This window comes from Saimiri boliviensis, chromosome 7 (assembly GCF_048565385.1).
Source record: "Saimiri boliviensis isolate mSaiBol1 chromosome 7, mSaiBol1.pri, whole genome shotgun sequence".
NCBI classification, from domain to species: Eukaryota; Metazoa; Chordata; class Mammalia; order Primates; family Cebidae; genus Saimiri; species Saimiri boliviensis.
The window spans coordinates 59,460,111-59,483,277 of record NC_133455.1 but is presented as its reverse complement, the minus strand read 5'-3'; the positions used below and the strand labels follow the sequence as shown (position 1 = coordinate 59,483,277).

The following is a 23,167-nucleotide window of genomic DNA, read 5'->3' as shown; positions in this document are numbered from 1 at the left end:
ATAACTTTTATTCATCAGTTACAATTTTTTAAATATACAGCCACTGATTGAATCTTCATTAATTTGCTTGTGATTTAAAGGTTAACTGACCAATATGGCTGTGTAACATTAACCAAAAAGCCCTTATTTTTAGAAACATATATCTCCATTTAGTCATCCTTCAGGCATTTGTCCAGCTCAACAGGAGAACTTATAAATTTATATTTATTGGTTATCTTTTATCTGTTAGTTAAGGGCTCAAGATGTATTGCATATTAGCTAATCGGATTGATACTATAAAATGACGTTTTGGTTATTTAAATGTATCTGTGAAATTATTAGACACATTTAGTTGATGTATGGATGTATTTGTATTTTGATGTATGGATGTATTTGTATTTTAGAATGTGTGTAAATGCATACCGATCTTTGTAGACATTGCCATTTGGTGGTTGGGTTGCAAGTTCAGTGGTACAATAAACTTGCCTTACAGGCATTTTTCTGTAAACTACTTAGTTCTTGCATCAGCAGTTTTCTTTCTTTTCCATTTTAAATTTATTTTTCTTTTTATTTGATGTTCTCTTTTTGAAAAGTGCATGTAATAGCCTAGAACTATATATTTGAAATGTTACATAAAATTCCTCCTAAGTTAAAAATACTTTCTCCTCATTTACTAATGTTTTTATAATTGCTTGACATGATTCTGTCACATAGCTTAGTTTAAAATAGTAATATGACATAGATATAACATAATATATTTTGTTTTGTCCATGTTTGTGAGCATTTACGTTGCTTTCCAGTTTTTGTTAAATAACACTCTAATAATCTTTACATTGTGGATTTTTTCCCTTATATTTTCAACTATCTCTTTAGATATATTTTTAGAAGCATAGTATAATTTTTTTTCTCCAAAATATTAAACCAGTATATAATGCTAGAAGTTTAAAGTTCTCTCTTTATACTACACTAAGTAAACAGCATTCTTATAAATTTTCAAAATAAATTTCTTACTAATTTAGTAAGTAAAATATTTATTCTATTATTTCAGTGTATATATTTTATCATAAATGAGGCTGTGAAATATTTTAATACATACTCTACTTGCATTTCACTCTTTTCATTTACTTTTTTGTAAGATTTATCCATGTCTCTTATGCGTTAAAAATTGAGGTCTTACTCTCTTTTTAATAACTTTATATAGTTATAAAATAAAAGTAATGAACTATAACATATTTACTGTAAACTCTTTTTCCCTGTATTTAGTATGTCAAAATTATTGCTATAAAACATCATGTTATAAATTAGTGGTTTAGGAGTGTTGCAAAGGCTTAAGTTACATATTTTGAACCTGGTTTATAAAAGATTCATATGCATCTAAAATTCCATTCTGGTCTATCTTTGTATTTTCATTTATGGAAGACAGAGCTTCATGTTAGCATGGCATACAAAGAAGTGGTGTCATCCACTTGTTATACTGAATCTGATACCCTTTTGCAACCAGTCTCCTGTATTCACCTTCTCTTCTGCTCAAGGTCTCTCCCTGTGATTATTTTACAGATCATTTTCTTTTCCATTTAAGAACAATAACACACGTAAGTGTCAAAAATCACTTCTTAATGTTTTGTGCTAATAAACCAAAATCATAATTTATCTTCCTATACCAGCTTTGCTTCATTTTATATATAAGTTCATGTTCCTCACCCAATAGACGTACCCAGTCATTCATTTATTCCACGTGTATTTATTATGCACCTACTCTATGCCAGACATCATGACAAGTACCAAGTATTCAGGGCATGCTGTACATGGCAGATATGACTTCTGTTCTCATGAATCGTATAACAGGATAAAGGATACACACAATAGATAGGAAAAAAGTAATAAATATATTTTTACTCAATGTGAAAAATGCTGGGAAGTAAAAAATAGGATTCTGTGAGAAAGCATAGCGAGCAGGTGGTTGGAACAATTCTAGATTGTGTGTTTAGGGAATTCTTCTTGAGAAGATGGTAGGTATGCTGAGATCTGAAGGAAGAAAGATGGAGGTCAAGGAGATTCCAAGAAGAGGGAAGAGCCCTACAAAGGGCTAAAACAAGAACTGAGCATGTTCAAGGAAAATAAAGAAACTTGTGAGTGAGTAGAGTTAGTAAGAACAAGAGGTAGGAGACGTGAGCAACAGCCAGTCGCACAATGCCCAATAGTCTGTGCTAAGATTAATATTATTCAAGTGCTGTATTAAACAGTTTTAAAGTGGATATGCCATGGCTCTATTTATATATAGAACAGTTTTCTGGCTAATTTTAATAATACACTGGATTTGAGGCAGTCAGCATACCAAGAAAGGGATTGGGCAAAAAAAGTAAAGAGGATATTTTAATACTCAGGTGAGAGATTATCAAGTCTTAAATGGTTCATAGAAATAGAGACATAGGGCCGGGCGCGGTGGCTCAAGCCTGTAATCCCAGCACTTTGGGAGGCCGAGGCGGGTGGATCACGAGGTCAAGAGATCGAGACCATCCTGGTAAACATAGTGAAACCCCGTCTCTACTAAAAATACAAAAAATTAGCTGGGCGTGGTGGCGCGAGCCTGTAATCCCAGCTACTCAGGAGGCTGAGACAGGAGAATTGCCTGAACCCAGGAGGCGGAGGTTGCGGTGAGCCGAGATCGCGCCATTGCACTCCAGCCTGGGTAACAAGAGCGAAACTCCGTCTCAAAAAAAAAAAAAAAAAAAAAAAAAAAAAAAAAGAAATAGAGACATAGATGAATCCCAGATGTTTTTTAATGGTAGAATTCAATGGGCCTGAAGATAAATTGGTCGAAAAGTGTGGTATTCAAGGGGAGGAAGAGAATGTAATCAAGAATCATTCTGAGTTTTCTGGGATGAGGATCTGGAACCATTCCCTGAACGACTGTAACAATTTGAGATTGAGAGAAGAGGAGCCTGGGGAGGTGATTGAGATGGAACAGCTGGAGAGGCAGGCAGAATACGAAGGGCATCATGTCACAGATGCCAAGAGAAGAACTTGTTTCAAGAACAAGAAAGTGGGCAACAAGGTTGAATGCAGTAACAAGGTGGAGAAGGATAAAGACTGTAAACTGTTTTGGTAGCCTGTAAATTAATTGGTTTCAGTGGAGTAGATTAAAGAGTGAATGGGAATGTTGAAATGGAAACAGAGTATGCAGAATAAAACTAAACACAGTTTTTCAGGAAGGAGATAAGAAAAACATGGTCCGTGGTTACAGGGGAATAAAGGCTAAGGAAAATTTTTGTTTTATTTTTAAAGCTGAGAGGGAGCTGTACTGGTTTGAAGCTGGCAGGATGATTCAAGGGGTGACTGATAATGTTGGAGAAGTGAGATACAATTCCAGAACCTGGTTCACTGAGAAGGTGAAGGCACTTGTCTTTAATAGGATACTTATTTCCAGTAAATTTGGAATGCTGGCAATAGGGAAATGAGAGAAATCCTTCTGATGACTTACATTTTTTCATTGTTTTTTGAGAGAAAGTCAGTAGCTGAATGAAAGTGAAGTGAGAGTGGGAAGTGGAGAAATTTGAACGTAGCAAATTAAAAGAGTAGAAAGGTACTTTCTGACAGTTTTGAGTTCCTATTTGAATTTGGTGATTATGAATTTATCATAAGCTCAGTTTTTCAATTGTATGATTTTCTCCTGTGATATTCAGCTGGATGAGTACAGGTTTGGAGAAGACAAATACTTGGATTCCTCCATGACTGGGATTTTTGCCAAGCTGCTATAATTGAAGGACAGTACAACAAAAAAAGATCAGGCTGTTTCCCAGGAATTGGTTAAGATGATTTACGAAATCTAAGCTGGATACTCAGGAAAGAGAAGGCAGGAAGAATCTGACAGAAAGATAAGCTGCCATTAATAATAATAACAGTAAACAATATATTAGCAAAGTATAATATTATGATTTTAACATTAACTGAAAGAAATCCTCCAGGCTTCTGAGCTTATGGGAAACCTAACATGCCCTTACTGAATTCCCCTTATGTCATGTTCATTAATATGAAAATATTATAGATAACATTTTCTGTTCAGAGCATATGCTAAAGAGCCCTGTGGTCTCATCCACACTGATTCTCAGTCTGACTGGTTTTTCTGAAATGCGTTGATTAGTGAATGGGAAAGAAGTAGATAATTGCATGTTTCTTGAGTTTGATGTATATCTTTTCTGAACCTTTCTGGTCACCTGAAGATTAGTTTCTTTATTGCATTAGTGCCAACTTGGGTCAGTCTCTTTTGTGCTGAGTCAAATTAGTGTGCCCGTTCCATGAACTACCCATCAGAGGTTTTGTCATCACAGCAGAGCTCTGTGAAAGACAGGGTGCTAGACCCCACAACTTGAACTGTCCAAAACCTATTACTTTACCAGATTTGGAAAGAAGTCTTCTAAACAGCATTTCTCAAGCCTAAAGGAAGCTTTGTTCTCAATTTTTCTTTTCTTTTTCTACTGCTCTACCACACCCCACACCCCACCTAGGTGCTTTCGTCCTTCAGGTTAGTCCATATAGTTTTCTTTTTCTTTTCCTTTCTCTCTCTTTCTCTTTCTTTCTTTCTTTGTCTTTCTTTCCTTCTCTCTCTCTCTCTCTTTTCTCTCTTTCACTCTCTCTCTTTCTCTCTCTCTCTTTCTCTCTTTCTATCCTCCTTTTCTTTCTTTATTTCTTTTCTTTTCTTTTCTTTTTTGTTTTCTTTCTTTCTTTTTTGTTCTTGCACCCAGACCGAAGTGCAATGGTGCAGTCTCAGCTCACTGCAACCTCTGCCTTCCTGGTTCATGCTATCCTCTTGCCTCAGCCTCCTGAGTAGCTGGGATTACAGGCAGCTGCTACCTTGCCCAGCTAGTTTTGTATTTTTAACAGAGATGAGATTTCACCACGTTGGCCAAGCTGTTTTCAAACTCCTGAACTCAGGTTATCTGCCCCACTTGGCCTCCCAAAGTGCTGGGATTACAGGTGTGAGCCACCAGGCCTGGCCAATTCCATACAATTTTCTTATGGTGTATCTAGAAAATTTTAGCTTCTCTTGGAGGGAACATTGAAAAGGACTTTTGACACTAGGTTTTTTTTTTTTTTTTTTTTTTTTTTTTTTTTTTTTTTTTCCCCATGTAAATTGCTGTTAAGTAACTGAAGTTTCTTGGCTGCTTTATGTGGCTGATATTTTCTAAGTCATTTATTTGTTTTATGTCATTTTCTGTTCATACTCTTATCAGGTAAGTACTATATTATGTACATTTTTTAGTTGAAGAAATTAAGGTTTTCCCTAAAACCGAAGTACAATGCACTTTCTCCAAGATCACATGACTGGTAGGGATCAGCCTGAGTTCATACCTAGTTTTTTGTTCGTTTGTTTGTTTTTTAATATACACCTTCTTTTTCAACTAAATTACATTTCTTCCCAAATTGTCACCAGCACCAGGGCTGGGCGAACAAAGAGGTGGGAGAGGGGAATTCTGTGTACACGCCTACAATCAGTGGGCAACTTGATTTACAAGAAGCAGTGCATTTTTTTTTACCAACCAGGATGTAATCTGTCTATTTTGTGAGTGAGTGGTGATCAGAGCCTTTTATCAGGGTGTTCAGAAAAAGCAATTCACAAGCTTCATTTTTACCAATAGATTCACTTTATGTCTCAGTAATATGTCATGCTAGCAGCAAAAGTGAGAGGTAGAAATATTTTAGTACCCCAGAACTCCTCTATGGACTATGACACTTACATTATTTCACTGACAGGTGTACGACCCTGTCACCTTGTTCTGGAATGGCATACAAATCCTACAGTGGTAATATCATAACTCTGGTGATGTGCCTGCATGTTGAGGAATTGATGGTATGATCTATAATTACAACATAGGAGATATTTAAAAACAAAGGGGTGTGAGAAGATGCCATTGTCTGTAATTTTAAGCAAACAAACAAGAAAACCTTTCATGAACTGGCAGGTTGTTTTGATTTACAATTTTATGATGTTCTACTATATTTAGCAGACTTTTATAAAAATATACTTATTCTTACGAAATTTACATTAATTGGGTGGAATACCGGATTTTTAAAACATGTAAAATGTCTTTTTGTTCCTAGTGGACTATCTAAATACTCCCATATTTAGTAAAGTAAGCCACTTCTAAAGGTAAATTTAGGGTAAACACATTTAAAAATTCAGAATTAGAATGAGATGCAAACCATGATAACTGACTTTCAACTATGCTGCTTCTATCTCTCCAATAGCTTTGTTTCCTAAATGTGTCATCTTTTTTTTTTCTTTTAATGTCTTGTGGCTTGAAACTGCTGTACCTCAAAAAATTTAATAATCGTTCTTATTATACTGGACTTCCTTCTTGGACATCTAATATACTTTAATAATAAAGGAAAGTTTCAATAATTATTTATACCATTTTTATCTCTGACTCTAATAGAATTAAAATATAAATTTTACTTTTAAATCTTTGCATAATGCTTCCTTAGTGCTTTGTTACTCACTTTTACTAAGTCTTAAAGTTATCACCCAATTTCTAGATATGAATCCAAATAATTATCTTGGTCTGTGGTGTAGCTTTCTTTAAGTTGGTCATCTGTCATTGTTTTTGTCTTCTTGCTTCTGTTTTTCAAGGTTAGAGAATGTAAAAACATCCTCTGAAGTGCATGGGCCAGGCTTCAAATTGGTTTTATCCAACACTATGTGACATTGCTGTGATCTGATACTTTTAATCTACTTTTGTTGCTGTTCATGGATTCCTTTAAGATCACGGTACTCTAATAATGCACATACTTACAAATATGTAAGTTCAGAACTTACTGTTCTCAGTTCAGAAGTCCCTGTTTTGGAAACTTTAAGATAAAATGTTGCTTTTAAAATGTTTTTGCTGTTGCTATTCTGAGTGCATTCCCCCCCTCTAGTCTACAGAACCTTCTGTACTTTGTATTTCAGCTTTGATCTTTCTCTCCAACCTTCTTGTCTGCCTTCAAAACAAAAAAATTAAGTATACATCTCTTTCATGCCATACCTACTATTCATAACAACAAAAACATAGCTGATGTACTAAATAGAATTTAGTGTTCTTTAGATTTTATTTTGTATGAGTTGTAGGCAATAGTTTATTATTCTTACTTGGATCACCAAGATAATGGAAAGTGTCTTCCTTCATTTTGTTTAACCTATTAGGGTTGTATTATGCAAGCAACAGGGACAAACTGGTTAAATTAGGCAGAACGAAAATTACTTGAAGGATGTAGGTAGCCCATTGAATCATTGGGAAGACTGAAGGATGAGGCTTACGAAATAGAATAAGAACTAAAGGAGACTCAGAAATCAAGAGATGTAGCCAAGGACATGCCACAGGAGTGCCAGGCTCAGCTGCTGCCATGAGAGGGGCTACCACAGGACCCCCCGCCCAGTGGCTGCCATTAGAAGGGCTACCACAGGACCCTCTGTGTCACCATGAGAGGCACTACTCTTTTTGGATTCACAGTTCTAGGACAAAACACCTCCTTGTCTGAGGCCAGAGCACATGCGTAGGCATTAACTGCCAGGGAAAGTGGAGAGTGAGTATTAAGTATTTTGTCCCTTCCATTTGAACAGAGCAAGGCAGAGATTATGCATTCCTTCCAGATTCCATAGTGAGTGATTGCCCCCCAATAAAACTGGTGTTTAGATGTTGGAAAGCCAAAAAACGACAAATGCCCACTACAAATTTTTTGAGGTACAATTATTCTTGATAGAAAGCAATGATATTTCAAACCCTGGCTTCAGCCTTCTTGTCACATAGTCAGAAAAATTGGTGCTTGAATTTACCCAGCATTTCCAGACTAGTCTTTCAAGTATAGGGCATCCTACTTCCCAGTGTCAATGAGTCCACCTTCCCAGTGTCAGCAAGACTTCCCTGTCTCACTAGAGAAAGCACTATTGGTGGTGGTCATCTCCCTATACCTAGTTGCCCATTTTTTTCTTATTGTCTGAATTTTGATTTTTTTTTTTCAAGTTCTCACCTTCTTCTAAACAGCCATATACTTGAGAGGACTATGTCTTTCCTTGGGTAAAGTCCAAACAATGGTTCCTTAAAATGCAGTAACAGATTCTTGATAGAGCACCTGATGCAATTTTGACAAATGACAAATGCGACAAGTTTGCTGCAGAATTTGAAGGAAACAATTCCTGATTCTTAAAAAGAGGTTCTCAGGAAGAAATTCTGTCTCTTTCCTCTGAACAATGTCACGTCTGAATGTGATGCTTGGGATTTCTGGTGCCATCTAGCCACAAACCTGAAAATGGAGCTAAATCATAGATAGGGGTAGCACCAAAATAATTCTAGAAGAAAGTGGCTGAAGCTCAGTCCTACCTACTTATAGGAAAGAATAAATACTGCTATTTTAAAAGTCATTCTAGGATGGATATTTATTACTTGTAGCTAAACACATGTAAACCAATCCACGTGGTTTTCACAGAACCATCCCTTTATGTCTCAAGAATAAACCATTTATGTGGTTAATCCTCTATCCTAGCATGCTAAAGGACTCTTTAATAGCGAAGCAATTATTCCATAATAATTTCCATGTAAAATTTAAAAGATAATAGTGCTTTATTTCCTTAACTCACTCTTTACTTTTCCCTTGTCTTTATTAGTCCTGTTGGCTTTTACACAGGACGTGTTATGACCCACGTCACTTGTTAGCAAATGAAATAAAACAAAAATGGTCTTGTATGCAATAGTTCACAAATTTTGGTGACACTATATGCAATCGTATGTATCTGTTCAAGTTATATGCCTGACAAATATATACTGAAATCATAAATTATGTCCTGTGTTGTATTTAAATATGACATTTTGGGGGATTCTCACAGATACAAGAAATCTATGCCTACTGCATTGTCAGTTATCAACAGAAAAGAATATTGCAAAAGGAGAGACAAATATCTCTCTCTCTCTCTCACACACACACACACACACACACATCTATATGTAGAGAGTACTTGTATACTAGACTGGGCACAAAGATGTTGGTTAAATAGTGGTAAACAACACTGGCAGTATCATTAATCTCATCGAGTTTACAGACTGTGTGAACAGTCAAACTAATAAACAGGCAACTATGACACAATGGGATAAATGCTACTATATAGAACAATGTGTGAAAATACAAAAGAGATATTTAACTTAGCATTAGAAAGGTGGTTGAAGTGGATGAGAAATAATTCCTGGAGGAAATGCATCAAAATTGAGTTCTGGAAATTGAATTGAATTGAAGTAGGCAAAGGAGAAAAAAATGTAGAGAATTGCATGTGCAGAGAGCCAGAAATGAGATAAAATATCCATTAGGCATCTTCAGAAAGCTGAAAGTGGCTAAATTAATGCAGGGAGCAACAAGCTAACAAAGACATTTGAGAAATACAGAGGGACAAGATTATGAGGGCCATTTTTTAGATTATATTAAGGAGTTTAGATTATATTCTGAACAAAGCAGGGATTTATGTATATTTGATCAAAAATATTCTGGCTTTGTGGGAGAGAATAGATGTGATAGGGACAGAGCAGAAGCAAGGGCAGCTGTCATTATCCACGTAAGATTCTGTAGAGTGATTGACTAACATGTAAGGGAAAGTGGGAATCTTGGAGTATATTTAGGTCATGGATTATTATTTGAATGTGGTGGAAAGGGTGATCAGGGCATCAAGACAGCTCTTTGGTTGAGGAGGATGTAAAGGTCATCATTGGAGAAGGGCCACCAAAAGGAGCCAATATAGGGGAGGACAATGAGTTCAGTTTTGAATACAACTCAGTTATCTTTATGGCATCTCTTAGATACTGGATTTCGGTAGGCACAGGCATGGGGTTTGGGTGTAGGCTGAGGACCCTGAGGTCCAATGTTACGATGTATTAAATGATGTTGATAATATCTACCTCTTAATGTTGTGTGGACTGAATGAGATAAAATATAAGGCAACTTGAACAGTGTTGGAAAGGAGACAAATATTACTGTTTTCATGTGCTGTGTTCTTCCATGATTATTGATAATGATGCATTTCCTTCTCAGTTACTCAGTTTTCTAACCTATAGCCTGAGATTATTAAACAGATTACCAAAAAGAATGCCCACTAAGTATTTATGGTATATGCTTGGCTCTCTTCACTCTTTTAACACTGTGTATTGAATCATTTAATTATCAGAAAAAATATATACAGTAGTTATTTTATTATCCCCATTTTATAGATGTGAAGATAAGCACAAAGAGTTAAACAACTTTCTAAAGATCATATAGCTGGTGAATGTTGGGCATTAAGAAAGGCTCTTGTTACTGCATTTTAAATCACTGTACTATGTTGCCTCTCTCCATAGGCAGATGTAATATATTCTTGTTTAATAGGCTTTTAACTTTTAATTAGTCTATATTATTTGTTATGTTCCTTAAGAATATTCTGGTGATTATCTTTATTTTATTCCTTAAAATAACTCTATTATTTCAGAAATATATAGTATAGAGAAACCACAATTCTTTTAAAGTTAATATTAAAACATTCTTCTATTTTATGTCATAATGTCAAATCCGCTGCAGACTGACTTTCATACACATAAATGTAAACTTAGATTTCCATTTCCGATTTATATCTCTAAGGACTTTCATGTTCACTGACTTAGAGGTTTGAAAGGAACTTAAAATCATTTTATTCAATGTGATACCAAATGTGATTTCATCTTGCCAAGTAGTTATTATACCAAGACTGCTATAGCTTCAGTCATGGAAATCTTCCTACACAAATCACATCTCAGTATCTGTAGTTGTTCTTAGTAAGCTTTTCTTCAACATGTTTCCCCTGTACTAGAAAGTTGTCTGAACACTCTCTAGTGCTCCATATATTTTGTGGAATTAATGAAAAAATATTAAAACACACTCATTATCCTTTAAGTTTCTTTATAATTCTGCAAAATTTTCTCACTTCCGGCTATGAGTATGTTTAAGCAAGCTTTCTCTTAAAAAAAAAAAAAAAAAAAAAAGGAAACTTTTTTAAAAAAGTTGGCACATGTAAAATTCCAGTAACATCTGAATATTAGGGTTACTGAGAGTTCAAGAAGATATGTTATCTTCCCTGAATACAGAGGCAGGCAAGTTGGAAATTGCTTCTTATGTCTGGATAATTTTCATTTCAGCCTGCTTAAAGTGGAAACTTGAGTCTTATTCTAAACTGAGGAAGGAACAAGTAATTCAAACTGGCGATATTGGGACAAGGTCAACTCATACTGTGAATAGACTTTTGTTATCTATGGGAAGAAAATTGTAGTATATTGGATTTTATAGTTAGCATTCCATTGTTTCCCTTTGCTGAATTAGCCTAGCAGCACTACCCATAAACAGAACCTAAGAGTAAAGAGTTCTAATTTTAGCACCTTTTATTATTACATCACTAAAATAAAATGCAAGTTAGGTATATTGGCTAAGGCCTGTAATCCCAACCCTTTGGGAGGCCACAGGGGGAGACTAGCTCAAGGCCAGGAACTCAAGGCCAACTTGGGCAACATAATGAGATCTTGTCACTACAAAACATTTTAAGAAAAAGAAAAACAGCTGAGTGTGGTGGTACCTGTGCCTGTAGTCCCAGCTATTCAAGAGGCCAAGGAAGGAGGAGCACTTGAGTTTGGGAGGTAAAGGTTGCAGTGAACCATGATCACATCACTACACTCCAGCCTGGGCAACAGAGTGAGCTCTTGTTTCAAATAAAAAATAAAAACATAAAATAAAATGCACATTTATATTTTATAAATATTTTTCCAAAATTTATTTATTTAAGTGTAAAAAGCATAAAGAATAATTTTGAAAGTTAAATCTAAAATAATCTATTTAAATCCTGGACCCTGGGTTCATGTTGAAAAACCTCATATGGAATGTTCAAAGCCAAATAAGGATTCAGAATGGTTATTCGGAGTTGTATGTTTTTAAGAACAAAGTTTTTTTTTTAAAAAAAAACAAAGTTGTGTTTTTTAAAAAACAAAATAACACCCGATGCAAGGATGAATTTGCGGCTGCTAAGTTAGTGTTGTACATTGCATCTCAAGGCAACTGATTAAGTGGGAGCTGCCATTTTCTGTGATGTGAATTGCCAACAAAAGCTGAATCTGTCACAGGTGTTATAATTTGTATTTCAGGAAATTTGCTTCCCCCAACTTTAATTATCCCCAGAGTAGCCCACTCCATATAAAGTACTGAAGAAGTCAGCATTTTTCTGTTTAGTACTTTGATGTAATTTGGGATTTTGTTTACTATCTATGTGTTGCAGAGATAATGGAATTTCAAATGGAGGAGGGGGCCTTTTACAATATAACAGTATTTTTAATATTCATTGTCCATTCTGAAATCAGAAAAATATAATACAAACCAGCCATAACTAATTAGCACATGACAAGACAAACCACACGTTTTAGAAGAGAACAAAGTGTGGATTGAATGGAAAGTGTATAGGTTTTACCACTAATAACTGAACATTAAATATGTCAAGTCCTAAGCCCCAAAATATTAAATAAACTTAGGAATAACATTTTCTTATGAAATATTAATGTGTGTTTCAAACCTATGGAAATAAGTATTTATCATTATTGTAATGGGCAGCCTTTCCTTTGCAGAGAGATCACTGAACTAGAGACAGATGGTGGAGAAAGTATTCTTTTGGCAAAGCAGTCCCTCTTAATATCAGTATAAATTAGCTATTTCTTTTTTTCATAAAATAAAATATTTCTTTTTCAACATTTTAACACAAAAGGCTGGTGGGAAAGTTTCTCTAAATATTCAACAGCAGAGGTAGTGTTTTCAGAATTGACTGAGGTTGACTTGCTCAATTAGAGAAAGATCTTTGACCCTGGATATCGGTAAGAAGTGATTATAGCTATGGAAATAATTTTTAAGAGATTAATATTGTTTGACAACTTAATTAAGAAATATTTTACAGCTAAATCTCTGGAATATTTTTAAATGAGATTCTTTTTCTTTTCGTATGTCCTTTTTATTCATATAATTACAACAAATGATAATTATTAATTGAATTGAGAAATAATTGTGTTTACTAATTACTGTTTAGCCCTTGAATTGTAATTACAACTTTATATTCTTGTAGGATTATTTAACCATTCATAAGTATGGCAATGCAGCCAGAAATGATCTCTGGAATACATTATCAGAGGTAAAGTATAGGAATCTCAAATATCAAAACCTCTACTTGAATATCTGAATTGCATTTAAAAGACATTCAAACCTTTATTGACATTGAGTTTGTTTTTACTTTTTACATTTTTCATTTGTTCATGTTGATTTTTTGTTTTATATAATGCATTGTAAAATAATGGAGTTTAAAACTAAACTACAAATTATGTTAACAGATATCTTGCCTACTTTCAAACATGACAGTGCTTCTGAAGTATAATTTTAATATGGTATAAGATATTCATGTTAAAAAATAATTAAGTTTAAAATTTTTTTTCCATATGTCAAATATTTAAACATTACACTAGACATGCTGGGAATACTTACTGATGCTTCAAGTTCTTGCTTTAACAATAACATATATTTTATATTTTTATGTTATGTAAAAAATTTAATGTTAATGTAACTGTCATTTTTATGTACATGTATGAAGCTTAACTGGGGGCAAGAAGATTAATTCCACTAACACATTATATTGTCTTCACTGACTTTAAATGTTTTCATATATAGATAAATAGTAAAGATACAAATAAAAATGCCTTAATGTTAATTATGTTGATAATTCATATATATAAAACTAATTTATACATCTTTCCTTGTAAAGGCTTTAAAAAGAAATGGGAAATATGTAAATATACAAGAAGTAATGGATCAGTGGACACTCCAGATGGGTTATCCTGTTATCACCATTCTGGGAAACACAACAGTGGAAAATAGAATAGTAATTACTCAACAACATTTTATCTATGATATCAGCGCTAAAACTAAAGCACTTAAACTTCAAAATAACAGGTACAACATTCTTTTTTACATGGAAAATAATTGATTTTATTATTAATTTTACTTTGCAGTTTGAATGTTTCAGAGAGCATCAGTATTACAATTCTGAAATGTCGTAAGTGAAATATAGTTCTTGTTTCTTTATTTACACAAGTTATTTTCATTTTGATTCTTCTTTTACTCTTGTTTCCTGGATATCTGAAACTTCAGGCTGAAAAACATCTAAGTTAGTTGTTTAGGAGGACAGAATTTTAAATAATCATGGTGGTTAAAAACAATAAAATGTTATTTTTCACTTTTCTCCATGAATGTTTTTTGAATTAAATGCAAGAAAGTTAAAATGTATTGCTGTGAATTAAAAGGAATTGAGCAAACTGTGAGATTTATAAAGCAAGTGAGAACAGAAACTAATAATGCTGAAAAACTAATTGAAACAAAAATCAAATTAAATAATGACTGAGTTAAAGAAATTTAAAACAATACTTTAAAATGATCTAATGATAAATGCCACTTAGTATCAACATATGTTCTCTTAGTCTCATTTTTAGTGTTTAAAACCAATAAAGACAGCATATATAGAATCTTTATTTGTTGTTTCTTTAACTTTCTGCTGAAACGCTTATTTAATTACTGATAACTCGGCATGTAGCATTTTTGTTTCTTTTCTACTTTATGTTTTCTGACTGTTTTGTGTCTCATTAAAGGCTAAGCCAAGCAATGACAGTAGTACTGAAATCAGTACATTTCATTTCATTTAAGATGCCCTAGTAAGACTTTGGGTCCTATGAGGACTGGGATTGGGGGTAGGGGATGGGAGGTACAGGAAGAGGGAGAGAAGTTAAAATTGATAAACACAATGAGATGTTTAGATTAGGTTACTAATGCTGTCTCCCATTACCTTGGAAAATTAGGGGTATGACTTTATCATCCACCAGTATCTAGGAGATCTGGAACAGACATTAAGTTTGCTTTGTCATCTCTAAGAAGAATGGAAATTGTTCCCCAGTAGGCTAGCTCCAAGACCAGCAAATCACTCAGTCAAAGTGACTGAGAAATTCATGAATGTTTCTGGTGACTACATTTGGAATGTGATTCAGAAAAGCAGTGTCTTACATCTCTCTCACCATATACTATACAGTCTATATTTACCTTCAACACACTACCCTCTGCAATCCAACTGTGTGGACTCATGGAGTGTGCTAGTCCCCTGCCACACTGTCACCACTGTTAGGGACTGACTGTCAATGCTTCTTCCCCCAGCCTGGATTCCCCACAACTGCCAAGTGTTGTTTCTAATCCTCTGAAGTCTGGCCCCAGGCAAAACAAGCACAGCACAGGCATCAACTCTGGCCTTACCAGGAAGTACATAAAAACTACTTGACTGTGGCAAAGTTAGAGAGATTCAGGCCAGGCCTTTGAGAATGATCAGTCTGACACAAGCATCATTGATGCAGAAAAACCTAAAGGACACGCAGATGACAGAACAAACTTTGGACAGAAATATTCTGTCAACCTATAACACACATCAGATGTACCAGCCGGAGTCTGATTCTTTAAAGGAAGGATCTCTCCCAGGCTGTATAAGCATATGTAACATCTAGACAGCTTTGTCACTTTGTCTTCTGGAGTTATAAAATCATATGGATGAGTTTGAACTCTGAGAACTTAGCATATAAAATATTAAGAGTAAGATAATGCAGGATATCCTATTAGTCTCAAAAATGATTTTCTGTTTATTTTGCAATTATAGAACTTGTAGCTGAAAATGTATTATTGCAATTTTATAGTATTGATCATTTAATTAACTATAACAATCTGATCAAAGCTTCAATGCAGCTCTATCTGGCCTATGTATATAACCTTCCTAGATCTTTATTTCACAATGCAAACAGTTGATGGAGTAAAACCAACTGCCTATCTATTTCAGAAATTCTGTTATTTGAGTACGTTTTCTGAGTCAGGAAAATCAATTATTTGTCTTTTTATTTTTCTAAGAAATATTGGAACATCACAGCAATATGCCTAGAACATTTTAAGTAAATCTAGTGATTATATTTTTCTGTACAATAGTTGTACTACAGCATAGAAAGGCAAGATCTTTACATAACTAAATAGTCACATTAAGTTAGTTGATGTGTAACAGAGTGTAAAGTATATTCTAGAATTTTGGTACTTGGGAAGTTGTGAATTTGCGTAGACTTCTTCTTTACAAAGTTAATGCATTGCAATGTTAAGTAATGTCTCCCTATACACTGAGGAGCTTCTCCACATTCTTTGCTGCAGAGAATTATACTTACCTCCACAGTCATATTTTCCTTCTCTTAATGCCCTGAGGACAGTGACATCTGAACGGTTTTTACAAAGTCTGCACAAATGCTTCATTAATATTGATACTATTTTGTAAAAAGATGTCTGATTCCAGTTTATATACACCTATTCTCTGCTACCTTAATATAACCGTTAGAATAAAAGTTGTTTTATTATAACAATGAAAATGACTGATGAAGAGAGGTAGTCCTAGGTACTGTTAAAGAAAAGAATATCTTGGGGGGTCTTTTTTAATGCTTAAAATAAGATGACAAAAATTCAAGTTAAACTGAAACAGCTGGAACACAATCTAATTTGCTATTTTTTCTAATATCTTTTTAAGCATAATCCATTGGAGTCTCAGATTTCTTTACAACACACAGGGCTTTTCACTCAACTATGGTTAGGGTCTTCTAGTCTTTTAAATTATAATCACAAAACAACATAATTATCAGGCTTTCTTTGATTTTAAAATAAAATTTATGAAAAGTTTACATATACATTGTTTGAAAAGTTATGAAATGTATTGACAGTACAGTAGTTCAGAAAATACAAATTTCAAATATGCTTGGTAACTTGGAACTTTTGTCTTTGTGACTATATGTGGATTTTGGTTGTGTCTGTGCATATACACATACACACATAGACTAGGGAACAAAAATATTCTTAGGAAAAATAGATTTTTTTTTTAAAGTTTTAAAAAATGCTCAAAGTTTGTATTCCCAAACCATATAATTAACTTGCATCAGAACAACTATGTGATACAATGTCTGACATTTTGGACCTTGCTGTATTTATGTAGTATTGACATGCCAGTATTTATGTGAAACATTTTCTTGTATTTTAGAGATTTTTTTCTAAAACCCAAGTGTTGAAACAAATGAATTTTTATCATAATCTTTAGTTGTTTGGAATAAATAATTTAAGTACCTAGAAATTATGTTTATTTATATTAGGGGCATACAATGATTCACAAACATTTTGTGATCATGCCACACACACAAAAAAAACACACATTTATCCTTGAGAATTTGTAAATGTCCTCAATTTTTTATATTCTTCACCTTTTGACAAAATTACATGGCTTCACAATTTAGCTGACCCAACTCAATATGGACGATATGTACCAAAGTCAAGTTTATTAAGTTAATCTGTCTTAAAAGATTTTATTTCTTAAAATAAAAGGTTTGATGCTTTTTATTTCATTTTATTCCAAGTTCATTCAATCAAATTCAATAGTAATTTTACGATTTAAAATAGAAATGCCTCCTATTTTCAGGATTTTTCAAGACCTAGGTTTACAGAAATGAGCTTATCATTTGAGAACCAGTCCCAGAATTGGACATTGTTGTCTCTTGACTATTCTAATTAACCAAAAGAGATCCATTATTTTTAGAGAAGAGTTGTTTATGAAATATATCAGTTTTTTTGGTCTCTTCTTCACAACAAATCTGTCATTAAATATCTGGGGCATATTCTTAATCCTATGTTGGAAGCTTGGAAGTATTTGTTAAAAAGTTTACATGGGTGGTTGTTCATGAACTACTGTCTGAAGAGTCAATATGGAGTTTGCTACTATAAATTTTTTTTATTACCAGATGGATTGTGTGGAGTCCATATTAGTATAGCATAGTATCTCCACATAGTTGGCACTCCAAATTTTTTTTTTCAGTAAGTATAGCATACGGTTTTAAAATTAAGAACTGTAAATGTATTATTTTGACTTTCCATACTGGAGATAGGAGTTTAAAATTATGAATTTCTTCCAACCTTCCATTTGGACTCTTAACTATTGCTGAGTTCTGTTTATTGTGAATGCAAAACATGAAATAATAAAATAGCCAAATTCCACATGACAGATTCATAGGAGATGTCCTCCTCTCTTACTCCCCGAAAAGACATATTCGTTATAATGTTTATTACCCTCATGCATGTTTCCTGAACATTTTTTAATTCTTCATTTATTCTCACAGTTATTGAGGTCGCACAATGTCTCTTCCTACATTTCTAAAATAGAAAAATATTATTTTCCATACTGGAATTTTTGGCTACCCTATTGATAATGGTGAAATGATAGATTGAAATAATCTGGCTGTATTTCAAAGAAGAAAACGAATATAATCATTGGACTTATTGTAAAAATCGTCCAGCATATCTCTGGCCACTCATCTGAAACTAAACTGACATTACTTCATGTATAAGCATAGGCCTCATTTTTTAATCCCATAAAAAGGTAAATGTTACAAAATGCTTCTCTTTAATAGCTGAGATTCATGATTGCTCCCTGCCTGTTGGTGGATGCTTTGACACGTTAAGTTAGAAATTCCATTTCACAAAACAGAGCATTAAGTATGTCCCACAATATTCTTTCTGCTTATCTGGATTTTAGGGGAATTTGTTAGTTTAGTTTTGTTTTTTTCTTTTCCTCTGAGTAACTTTAGATATGCCATATTAACTTTTCTGTAAAGTACCTTAATAGAGTCCCACAGAGTCATTAGATAATAAATAAGGAGAGTATTAAAATGTAAATGTATGAAGCCACTGAAATGAGTCTTATTCTAGTATAAAAACAAGTAGAAAGGAGTTATATTTAGACTTTAATCAATATGGCCCAGATGTATAGATATTAGTTACTTTTATTTCAAATGCAAAATGCAAATCTTTATTTTCCAAGATACATTATTTTGTTGGCAGTTCTCTTTGCACTGAAATTAAAATTCTTAGAGGCCAGGTCTTCTTAATGTAATTGAAAGAGTGAATTCATCTTTTTGACTTATGCCTTACTTTTATGATTGGAATTTTTTTAGTTCACCTAATGAGAGTAATAAAAATCACAAAGAAGGCGCATGGGAAATGTTTTTTGTTTTTGTTTTGATAAAGCTATTTTTATTCTTAAAGCTTCTCTTTTATTTTGCAGTTACCTGTGGCAGATTCCATTAACTATTGTGGTAGGAAATAGAAGCCATGTGTCTTCAGAAGCAATTATTTGGGTGTCTAACAAATCAGGTAAACTATATATTCTCCCCTGAGGAACTATCTGGTTTCAGATAATTGTTTAGCAACTTAACCTCTGGTTTCAGCTGTTATAAAATGTGAATAAAGACAAATTAGAAAGAGAATTTAAGAGAATGATTATCACCCCTATAAAATTGGATATAGTATGGTTTCTAAATGGTCTAATTTCAGTCTGTTTATGTAATTACTAAATTTGTTTCTTTAATGTTAAAGAGAAAACTTATAATTATTTGTAATACTAATCTTAAGTGTTTAAAATTGTATTATTTCCACATGGTGGGAGCCCCCTCCGGGATTTCCCCTCTGGAATCCCCTTCCACACTCTTCGTGGAAACCTTTCTCTTCTCCTCCTTTCCTTCTCTTTCTCTACCTAAATAAAATCACCTTTCTGCAACAACAACAAAAATAAAAATAAAAATAAATAAAATTGGATTATTTTATAACCCCACATGTAATTAAAATATAATTATAACCTCAAATAGAACAGTATGCCAAATGCTGGAAACACAGGACTCATTTTTAATTCCCCTTTTCTGTCTTCTCTTTAGCAGACTGTCTCTTTAAAGGATAAGACAGGCAATATTCTCCATAGAATTATGTAATTACAGGGCCAGAAGGTGGGGGGCTTGGACAGGTCAGCAAGCCATCTCTTATGTGGGGTCAAACCTCAAGGAGCAGGGAGAGATGAGATTCTATTCTCTTTCTAAATATCTTCAAATAAGATAGTGACCTATTTCAATTTCCTGTCAGAAAGCTATTCCTTGAATCCAATCTATAGCCCTTCCTTCTAGAGTGTGAAACAGGTCTCTTTTATTTCTGTTTTCCGTGAGTTAGAAAAAAGACAGTTGTTATCTTTTATGTAACATCTAATTTAGATTTAGACAGTCAAGTGTGCCCAGATATTGTTTTTCCTACTCCTTCCTCAGATGCTGTTAATTGATATTATTTTGTTCTTTCATAAGCCTTATTTTAAAACCACAATTTTTAAATTTGAAATAGGGTAAGTATAAATTAGTAAACAAATACAGTTTCTTCTCCTCAGCCCTGATATTATAGGGGTGGGTTAAGTGCTCAGAGTACATACATGTATGCATGCAAGAAAAGTTGCTACATGAAATCTAATCTGGTTATTAGCAGTACGAACACTTATAGTTCCATGTAGATGTTCACATACATTTTCAGGTTATTGTATTTCTAACACATAAAGACATTTGATGAAAACATATGCCTTCATTTATGTATACTGTATATGAAACATTGATATTTAATATAGTGATGCATTGAAATACTTCAAAAATTGTGTTTTTTCTTTTAAAGTGTTTATTATAATCTATTCTTTCATTTACTAGAATTAGTATTTGTACCTTAATTCTGAATTCACAGTTCCTGTATTATTTGACTTTATATTTGTCTTTTCCTGTTATGTAGTTGTTTAGCTACATAAGTTATTGTGAAGTGATGAGTGAGAGCAGTGAGTTGTTATAATGATCAAATTAGAAAGAAGTCATCTCTGCATAAGGTTCCTACAAGCTTGAGAAAGAACTATCTTCAGAAATAAAGTAAAATATTTATCTTTGAAAGGTAGAATGGAAGTGGGAAAATTGAAGGAGTGTAAAGATACTAATCAAACATCAGAATTGGCCCAAAACTTCACTTTTAGATAGTGCAAGTATTCAGGATTAGTAATTCTTGTGGATACCTTTCTGGGTCAATTTCTTCTAACTTTCTAGTTATTTCCATGCTGTTATTCATGATATATTCTTATTCTTCACAGAGTATCAAGAATAGTATCCCAAGCTGGGCACAGTGGCTCACACCTGTAATCCCAGCACCTGGGAGGCCAAGGCTGGTGAATCACTTGAGATCAGGTGTTCGAGACTAGCCTAGCCAACGTGGTGAATCCCTGTGTTGACTGAAAATACAAAAATTAGCCAGATGTGGTGGCACATACCTGTGATCCCAGCTACTTGGGAGACTGAGGCAGGAGAATTACTTGAATCCAGAAGGCGGAGGCTGCAGTGAGCCGAGATCATCGCTCCACTGCACTCCAGCCTGGTGACAGAGTGACATTCCATCTCAAAAAAAAGAATAGTATCCCAGCTTTCCTTGACCGATAGCCACCGGTTATGTTTGAGGAATAGTTTTCCTTTACAGTTTTTCATTATTATTCAAAAATAAAACAATGTATTGATTCAAACCATACATTTGCCTAAAATATCATCTATCTTGTTATGTATGGTCCTTATACACAGCTGCAAAGTTTGCACAGTACCTGACTCTAGGAGGCGCCATTTGCACAGGCTATGCTATGAATGGCACAGGCCGTCAACTCCAAAGTTGTATAATGTACCAGTTGAACATTTTAATGAAAAACGACACATTCATAGCACTATCTTCTGTTTGATATAAAGTTGTCACATTTAGAATGTCGAAACTTTTGAAGATTTCCCCATACTAAGATAATGTTTTCTGAAAACTTTGTAAATAAAAAAATTTACAGTTTACAAGAGGCATCTGAAGGACCACTTTCCTGTTTGCCTTTTCAGTCCCAGTTTAATTGTATTCAATTTTTTAATGAAGTATTTTATTCTGACTAATAAAAAAACTAACAGCAAACAAAAATTAGGAAAAAAGGAGCAAAGATTGTTAACTGTTTCCTTTTATATGTTGTCCTATCTCCTCTTTTTCAAAATATTGTCAACTAAAAACTGTTTCTCAACAAAAGCATGAAGAAAAAAATCTGCCCAATTCTTATAAATATGTGTAAAACAGTTACATATTTAATTATAACAATGAGGTCATTGTTTTTGTAGTTTTCATTGTCATTAGTGTTATAGCTTTGATCTACATTATATTAAGGCAGTCAGTGGTGGATAATATAAAGCATAAATTTGATTTGAATCATCATATATTCTTGACATATCAATTTTTGTTTTGAGTAGCTGAGATTACAGGCATGCATCACCATGTCTGGCTAATTTTTGTTTTTTTCTTAAGTAGAGACAGGATTTCTCCATATTGGTCAGGCTGGTCTCGATCTCTCAACCTCAGGTAATCTGCCCGCCTCAGCCCCCCAAAGTGCTGTGATTACAGGCATGAGCCACTGCACCCAGCCTGACATTCAATTTTTGAAACTACTTTAGATGATATTTACTTAATGCCAAGGTAAAGCATAGATCATTTTAGCTTAAAAATAATTTTTAAACCAATTTTTTCAGTTTAGAAAACAGGTTGAAGTGTTTGTATTTTTCATTCTTATGAAAATATCAAAAATTTAGACATTTATACATGTAGTAGCTTGCATGTTGAGTGACTATTCTGTTAATGGTTAGTAGAGAGGAATGCATATAATGCCAAATGTTAGGAAGGAAAATATTCAAATAGAAGAGAAATTGATCCTGAAAATTAAAGCAGACGTGAAAAGTAGCATAATGCGGTATTGCTTTCTTGAAACGCTAGTTTATTTGAGATTCACAACCTTTCAAATGCGTTTTATTTTATCCACATTTTACAAGTGAGGATATTAAGGCCTGAGAAGTAATTTTTTCAAAAAGTCAGTTGGTTAAGTAAAGAGGTGGCTTTAGAAACTTGGCTTTCTTTGCTTCCTATCCTTCCCTTGACTTTGCAAACACACACACGCACACACACACACACACGCACACACACACAATTTTAATACAATGGTAGATTGCTTTACAGATCTGTCAGTTATGTAATGTGATGTCTTTGATTATATGCACATGGTTCTTTATAAATTTTACAAAATATCCTCATTTGATTTTCCTGAGTCCAGTGATCAAAACTAGTAATGTATTATTTTACCTGAGTTTGTCTCATATGTTACTCTTGTTACTCTGGTTGACCTTTTTTTAAAAAAATTAAATTA

General features: G+C 33.7%; 1 protein-coding gene across 1 annotated transcript in view; it reads left to right on the top strand.

The window, feature by feature from the left end:
• The window catches only part of TRHDE (thyrotropin releasing hormone degrading enzyme), a 406,810-nt gene that overhangs the window by 276,475 nt on the left and 107,168 nt on the right, over positions 1-23,167 (top strand). The window contains exons 8-10 of the mRNA XM_003927810.4: positions 13,094-13,159; positions 13,784-13,971; positions 19,184-19,272. Coding sequence (XP_003927859.2) covers positions 13,094-13,159; positions 13,784-13,971; positions 19,184-19,272 — 343 coding nt within the window. The remainder of the gene's footprint in view (positions 1-13,093; positions 13,160-13,783; positions 13,972-19,183; positions 19,273-23,167) is intronic.